Source organism: Morone saxatilis, unplaced genomic scaffold, assembly GCF_004916995.1.
Source record: "Morone saxatilis isolate NCDOM2014 unplaced genomic scaffold, NCSU_SB_2.0 Contig24, whole genome shotgun sequence".
NCBI classification, from domain to species: domain Eukaryota; kingdom Metazoa; phylum Chordata; class Actinopteri; family Moronidae; genus Morone; species Morone saxatilis.
The window spans coordinates 20508839-20517277 of NW_023339807.1; the positions used below are offsets into that span (position 1 = coordinate 20508839).

At 42.9% G+C, this 8439-nt stretch overlaps 1 protein-coding gene across 1 annotated transcript in view; it reads left to right on the plus strand.

The window, feature by feature from the left end:
- The first annotated feature begins 7392 nt into the window (after positions 1 to 7392).
- The window catches only part of LOC118335811 (protein argonaute-3-like), a 14085-nt gene continuing 13038 nt past the window's right edge, over positions 7393 to 8439 (plus strand). Inside the window, 3 exon segments of the mRNA XM_035672255.1 lie at positions 7393 to 7562; positions 7865 to 7985; positions 8175 to 8383. Of these exon segments, the coding sequence (XP_035528148.1) occupies positions 7420 to 7562; positions 7865 to 7985; positions 8175 to 8383 (473 nt within the window). The 5' untranslated portion in view covers positions 7393 to 7419.

An 8439-nucleotide genomic window follows, 5' to 3' on the forward strand; every position in this document is an offset into this window, starting at 1 on the left:
CCCTTCCTCCTCCTCCTCCCCTTCATGAGATCTGTTTTTTGGGGGAACTGCGAGGGGCTCGTTTTAGGGGGAGGTTATACGGACAGGAAGAAAGGGAATTGGAAGGGGAAGTCTGTGTGTTTTTGTTGTGGGGCGGACGGAGATTGCAAACATCTCCTCGCTCCATACAGTCTTGAAGTGAAGGTCGTTAAAAGATCATTTAAAAGGATAGTAAAGAGCCAGTTTCTACCGATATATGTAAATATAGTCCTGTTTTTACTCCTGTGTTAAGTCTTAACAGCAACAAATAAAAAAACAGAGGGAAACATTTAAGAGGCTCTGGATTGTCTTGATTTCATCCATCTGCCGATACATTAATCAGACATTAAGAGCGCACTACTTGATTATTTCAATACCATCAAATTAAGTAAAGTTTACAATTTGTTTCTCTTTGTATTGCCTCCAGTCAGATTTATTTTTAAAGGTGCTTATAATAAACAAAACCCATGTCGTAGAAAAACCCTTTGATAGATCAACTGTAGGATTAAAACGAATGTTCCTCTTATGTACGTACACACTGTATGCAGCCAGGGAAGAGGACTCTCCAGAGAAACGGGGGCCGGTGTCTAGAAAGACGCGTCGCTACTCATCTTCACTGTTTTGAGCACGACAAACGAAAAGTTATCTCCACTGACTGAGACGTCCGCTGCAGATAAATCTCCACGCTCATTTCCACTTTTTATTTTTATTTCGGCAAACCAAATGCACGTAATGTATTCTCATTAAGACGCGGACGTGACAGTTGCACTAATTACCTTGTTTTGGCTCTAATTAATTCATTAGAGTGCATGTGAACGCTCAGTGACAGAGCAGTCATCCCGCCTGAGTCAACATAAAAAGTCAACAACCCACTGGCCCCCCGGCCGCTGTTCCACTCAGGCCCGGACGAGCAAAGACTGTGAGTACAGAAGGCTTCATTTAACCCGGCTGAGTAGAAGCTCCTGGTCGGTTTAACAGAGCGAGTACTTTGTGTGTGTGTGTGTGTTGTGTGTGTGTGTGTGTGTGTGTCCATCAGCTACCTGTGTCAGTAAGACGATTAGGCCTTCCATAATACCACTGAGTCAGAACTGGCTTCATTCTTAACCCCCGTCCAAATCCACACACGCCCGCTTTACTCTTGCTCTCTCTGCCAATACTTCTCTGTCATGCACTCTCCTCCGCTCTGTCACTCTGTCAGTCCGCCTCAGGTTCGTCCTGAGGGGGCGGATTCCAACATTTTTGCCTGTTGTTGTGACTGAGCAGGCCCCTCGTCAGGCTGTCAGTATGTGGCTGCCTGCCGGTGTTTATCTGTGGCGTTGACTCCCATAGGTGCCAGATGCAACGCTCTTGAGGTGTGTGACATGGATCAATCCTTCCTCGCTTGCTATCAGTCTCTCTCTCTGTGTGTGTGTGTGTGTGTGGTGTGTGTGTGTTGTGTTGTGTGTGTGTGTATGGGTGTGTGGTGTGTGTGTGTGTGTGTGTGTGTGTGTGTGTGTTTCTAGGTTCTGCCTGCTGTGACTGACGCCATTGTGCTTCGCCACTGAGCACTCGCCCTGTTCCCACAGCTCAGGCCTCTCTGGATTACAAACACAACAGCTGTATTGTGTGAGTGTGTGTGTGTGTTGGTGTGCGGGCCTGTACGTGTGGACACTCGTTAGCAGCGTGTACGTTTGTATACGGAGGGGATGTGGGTGTGGGGGTTTGCAGGGACTGTATGTCAGCCTGGCTTCTCACTATGCAGTGATTCTGGCTCCCAGCCCACTGTGTACAGTGTGACTGTGTTGTGTTGGAAAAGCAGCAAGAGTGGAACGAGTTCACATTTGCTGAGATGTTTCTGCGAAATATTCATATGCTCGTATTTATCCATTTATTTATTCCTTGTGCGCTATTACAGCGTATCAGAATCAGAAATACTTTATAGATTTGTTAATCGGCGCCTCGTTTGCGACTTATTTAATGTTACAGGCTGATATTTATATTTAATGCGTTGTTATATTAGAGCTGTACATGGATCAGATTGAACAAATACAGAAATCGATGATAACAAACATCAATAAGCTGCCACACAGGGTTTCAACGTCGCCAAAAAAAGCATTTCAAACCTGGATTATTATGGTATGAATGCGTGTATGTTGGAGGTTTGAGGTTTGCTTAAACTGGAAAAGGCGCCAACAACTCTTCAGTTAGCCAGTTGACTTGTGTAAAACCGATCCGTCAACAGAAATGTCCAAAAGTAGGGTTGCCAGCTAACCGCATGGGCATCAAACTGAAGCTGTGTGTTCAGCAAGAAATTGGCAAAAATCTGAGTGTTTGGAGCATATTGGTTATGCTGTTGCACAGTGGGAAAGTGGATTATGTTGCAGAACTCGTAGGAGTAGTTTGAGAAGTTTCTACCAATGTTTTGATGCTGTATTTCTGCCATGAAACTATGTTACTATTGGAGTGTATGTGACATAAATTCAAGCTGACCACAGCGGCTGTTTCTCCGAACGACCAACAACAAGAGCCGCCTTTCAAAACTGTGAAGTGAAAGCATATTAAAGGATAGATTTTAGAGAGGTTTAAAGATGTTATTTTATTACATTGTGAATATGTGCTTTACTTGAACGTACTGCATTTGGCCCAGGAATAAAGAAACAATTCTTATAAGTATTAAGTGAACCGACACGGTTTCATGCATATATATACATGGATTACCTCTGATTGTGCATCCTCCACATTAAGTGATAATCCTTTTCTAAATGCTAAAGTCACACTGCTTTTAGTCCTGAGACTTTAACAGCTTATTCTTCAGTGGCAGTGAATGGAAATAAATATTAATATATCGTTTTAATTTAGAGAAAGAGCCTGGAAGGGTAGCATTATAGTGACCGGATTTAAAAATGCTATTGCGTAGCTTCATTAAACCACAGCTTTATAATGACAAGCCAGCACCAGACCTTGGTTATAGAATAAATGGTTTGCTAGAACACGATAAAAGGTAACAAGGACGCTTTCAGCAGGATGCAATAGGCTTGAGTGACAGTTTCCCCCCCGTACCACGACACAGACAGGTTGTAATTTCACTAAAATCTAAAATACACTAATGGAGTACATGTTATTCATGGTTAGGAAGAATTAGCTTTTCTTTGTCATCTCTGTGTCTGAATGTACAGAGTCAGGAAATGAGAATCATAGTGATAGACAGGGGTAGGATTATATCTACTCTCTCTGTTTGTTAAAGCTTGTCCTTCCTGTAATTATCTTAAAGCACACACACACACACACACACACACACACACTCAGTGCGGCATTTTTCAACCCAACAAGGGGAAGTTTCCTTGAACCCTTACACTCACTGTACAAAGATCTGTTAAGCCTTTGATGTGTTTGTGTACATTTGTGGTTGAATTTTCACTATTTGTCACAGCCAAAAATAATACATCACATACAGACAGCAGGCGTCGTCGTATACTCGACACATTAGTCTTCATTCGTATTATTCTGTGTTTAATCTCGCAGGATTTGGGCGTTCTTGTAAACTAAAGCAAGTGTCTTCTTGTGTCGGGGGTTGCACAGCTTCCCACGCACCAAACAAGCCCCGAGAATGGCCTTTTCGACTGTCACGACCTGAGTCATCACAAAGCAATAGCATTGCTTACATGCCATTAACATTCAGTTTTCAGTAATTACTACATCAGTTGCCTTTTGACTCATTTGTATTATTGCGCAGGTTTCCTTAGAAGAAGCTCGAGACCGAAGAACTCAGTTAAACCTCGCTCTCGCTCCTGCCCGTGTCCCGGTGGACGAGCGCGTTTGTTATGTCTGTTTGTCTGTTCCCTCCACAGTTTCCAAGAAGGGCAGATAGGAGGGGAGGCGTCTGATGTGTTGCTGGCTGATCAGGATCAGGTTGGGTATTCAGAAAATGCCGGGAAACACATGTGAAAACACACGCCTGGTTGATTTTCCCCATCACAGCGTGTCGCTTGCTGTGTGCGCGATATTGTAAGGTCCCATCTGTGTTCACAGCCAGCCGTAATCACCACAGATAAAGACAAAGGTGAATTTTCTTAAGCTGCGTGTTGCTCCAATGGATGCTGTATACTGGTTTGATACAGAAAATAAGTCTGTACTACATGAAAGAAGAACAATCTCCTTCTGCTCAAGAGGTTTGAGAGGTCTAAAGGAAATACAAATCATGTTTTAGTCAGAGACATCGACATTTCCCCTCTAAAAAACAAAAAAAAACTGCTTCTTTGCAGAGTGACTCTAAACATAACAACATCAAAATGTCTCAAAGCATTTCTGCAAGCGACAGAATGACCCAGAGGTCTGTCATAATCGCAGGAAGCAGAAGAATGCAGAGGCAGGCTGCCAGATATCATAGTGACGGGCCACTGTTTTGATTAGATCCACACAACCGGTTTGTTTGGATGCCTGTTTGCATCTTGTCACATTACCACCGGCCAAACACAAGACGTGACTGCGGGTGGTGGGTTAGTCCCTGCGATCAGGCTTTTTTTTTTTTTTTTTTAGGATTGGACTTCGTCAGGAATAATTTGTTTGTGTGAATGTGGGAATTTATAGCAGTTTGTCAACGTGTATGCATCCGTCTTTAAAAAAAAACAAACATCAGGGGGCGTTTGTGGAAAATGCAGTAAGTATTCACTCTCTGTGTAATATGGGAAATATAACCCAATTTATATGGGTGTCTGTGCAATACCACAGCTTTAAATTACTGTACGTCTGTGTGTGGGTTTCACACTAAAACCAAACCAACTGTGTGTCTTTGTGTGCGCACAAGTGGGAGGAATACCAAAACTTAAGTGAGTGGTGGTGTTTTTTTTTGGTTTGTTTCAACTTTGACTCTTTCTTGCCGTAGGACTTTGTCATTGCTACTATAGTTCATCTACTACTGAACCCAAAAGCACTCAAGGATGCTCCGTGTGTGCGTTTTCTCTGCCTGTGGTCGACTCTGTGACTCACGCTGAATGAAAGCCAGTTCTGAGAGGCAGATAAAAGCCGGAAAACACCAACCCTGCCCACTCTCTAATCCTGCCACTCCCTGCTATCCTCCTCCTCCTACTTGCCGACTTCACCAGGACCATCACAGGACAGAAAAAAAGCGCTCTGGGTAACAGAAAGCCCTCTTGAAGTTTGTATCAAGGACTTCTTGAGTGAGCTCAGTCCTGAAATTGACTGAATTAGGACAGATCCAAGTCTGTGGTAGACAAGTTTATTTCTGTAGGCTTAATGAAGATTTACCAGAATATCTGTCTTCCCTCTTTTTGTCACTCTTGTGTGTGTGAAATTGGGCTTACCTCACAAGTTTCACTGAGGGCCCCGGGGGAATTACCATAACAAAAGTTTGTGTGCACATAGTTTTGTGCGAGAGGAGCAGCCGTGGCAGGAATTCCAGACTTTCTCGTCTTTTTTTTTTTCATCGTTTTATCGTCAAACAGGAGGCCTTCACCCTCCGTCAGCCCCGTTAGCCTCCACTCCAGAGCCCACCAGAGGCGAAACAGAAAAAGAGAGCAAAGGGGCAGAAAGCACATACTTCCAAAGCCTGACTGTAAACAAACAGGGTTGCTCATGTTGTCTGCCGTTACCTCACAGACGGTTTCTGTTCTGTAGTGGGGAGGTTTCGCCTAACTTCCCCTCAGCGGGGCCCGCAACCCCAACATCACCCACACATGTGAAGCCTGTGAGTCAAATCGGCGATGAATCACTTTCAACTATGACTCGTTTATCAATGACACACATGGGGTAGTTTTTTTTTTTTTAGTAGAAACTAGGGGGAGTAGATCTGACAACAAAATGAAACAGATGAATAAAATAGAAAAGGCCACAGAGGTGGAGGAGGGGGGCATAAACAAAGTGACACTTTCCGGGCAAACGGAGAAGTCTCATCTGAGTTTTTGTCTAAAGATGACGATTGCTTAGCGATAGCAAAAATGTACGATAATATAAGTTCAATCCAAACGTATCGGCACGTCAGCAAAACCATTTTATGGTTGTCAAGTGTGATGTGGAAGGCAAGCCTCAGCAGACCCAAGAATAGCAGCGACATGAGTGTGGCACATTAAGTTGAACAGAACTCGCTGTTTCTGGATCAAAGTGACTCACGTCTAAGACATCTGATGTTCTTTGTGGGAGTGTGCTTCATATTGTATTACAAATAGACTGTCGGACACATGTTCTGTAGCGAGTAGCACTACACGATTATCATTAATGTTTCCCTGTGTCGGTTTATTGTCGAACTATTCCAGGAGCAAGTGTGTTTTTTTTTAGTTTAATCACTATGCATTGGTTTTTGTCTGCTGTCCTGAAGTAGTACAATCCTATCAAGAAAATTGTCTCCTCACTATTAGAGGTTAGATCATCTGAAATGTGAGCGTGAGTTGCCTTTCAGTCATTTTAACATCTGTTATCTGAGAGAGCCACAGTGAAACTAGATGATTGGAGTAGAAATGCTCTCTGATAAAGTCGCATTATTCAGTTCTTGTATTACAAATAAATGTGACAGTGGTGATCATAGTATTATTTGGAAGGCAGAACTGCTGTATCGTCACATTGTGAACATTTGTCACCGCAAATCAATGTACTTCTGTTTCAGATGCTGTATATATGATCAGTGCACCTTAGTCGCAGTGTGTGTGTGTGTGTTTGTGTGTGTGTGTCGTTGTTGTACCATGAAACGCTCATGCACGAGTGTGTTTCTTCTTTTCACCGTGGACTGTTGTTAGTGTTCATTTTGAAAGTGATTTTATTCCCCTTTATCATCTCTGTACTTTTCTCATTAGGTCAGATCAAATGTTAGACAGAAGTATGACAGTATTGTTTCATTTAGAGTTTAGTGTGTGTGTGTGTGTGTGTGTGTGTGTGTGTTGTATAATGTTGTGTTTATTTTTGGTGTTTCCCCCACACAGCACCTTATCTTGACATTTGGAATTTCACATTTGTTTCCACGATGAGGCACTAAGATTAGCACCAACCAGTGTTACTCTTACAGTTCTAACATTTTATAATGCCATAGTTTTACCTTTTTTCTCTATAGAGCCCAACAAATGTACTTTTTTTCTTATATTTTGTGCCTGGATTGCCTTTCTTTGTCCTTATATATCTTTTACGTTCCCATGTTCTTTTTTTATACATAAGCAATACATATTGTTTTGGCAAATATATCTTAAATTTGGGTATTAAATTGTTGTAACAAAGATATCTACTGATAAAATATTATAACATCTGTAAATTTTGAACTGTATCGATCGTTGTCATCATGCTGATGGATCACTCGAGCTTTACATTTTCTGTTTAATATAACATAACTTGAATGACCTGAATACGGGGCAACTTTTCTTTACCATTCATCCTCGTCTCCTTGTCCTCTCAGGAGCCGTTGGGGCCCAGTCCCTGTTCTCCATGCCTCGGCGGCCTGGCTATGGCACCATGGGGAAGCCCATCAAGCTACTGGCCAACTGCTTCCAGGTGGAGATCCCCAAGATGGATGTCTACCTCTACGAGGTGGACATCAAGCCTGACAAGTGCCCACGGCGAGTCAACAGGTAGGTTGAACCCTTTGAGTAGTATCTTTAAAACTTCTCATACACCTTTCTCAGATACAGTATTTACATTTAGAAATAGGCATTTAACGGATATCTAATATAGAGCATCTAGCTGTGAACAAGTACACAGAAAGAAAGAGTCTTACCTAAAGATAAATGGGTCTTGCTGGGTTGAATCTAATGATTTGTTGATAATAACTGTTGATTCGACAGTTTAAACTCAATTTGTGAAGTCTTAAACAATGTCCGCATATTACAACTTACAGTACAACTGAAACTCAGTTTGTGTGTTTGTTGTGCAGGGAGGTGGTTGACTCTATGGTGCAGCACTTTAAGGTGACAATCTTTGGGGATCGCAGGCCAGTCTACGATGGAAAGAAGAGCCTGTACACAGCCAATCCACTACCTGTGGCACCCGCAGGGGTGAGCTGGAAAAAAGACACGCACATAAAAACACGTTTCGCTTCTACACAACCTCAGTATAAATCATATCAGACTCAAACACATTAAACTTTAGCAACCACCACCTGAAACCTACCTCCTTGAATGAACTATGCTTTAATTTAACCTTTTTTTTGTCCTGGCTTGTCCTCCTTTCCCCCCCCCACTCAGGTGGACCTGGATGTCACTCTGCCAGGCGAGGGAGGGAAAGATCGCCCCTTTAAAGTTTCCATCAAGTTTGTGTCTCTGGTCAGCTGGCACATGCTCCACGAGGTGCTGACTGGCCGCAGCATGCCTGAGCCTCTGGAGCTGGACAAGCCCATCAGCACCAACCCCGTACACGCAGTGGATGTGGTGCTGCGACACCTGCCCTCCATGAAGTGAGCATGAATTATTACGTTTTTTTCAAGAAAGGTTTAGACTTCAATCTTTTAAC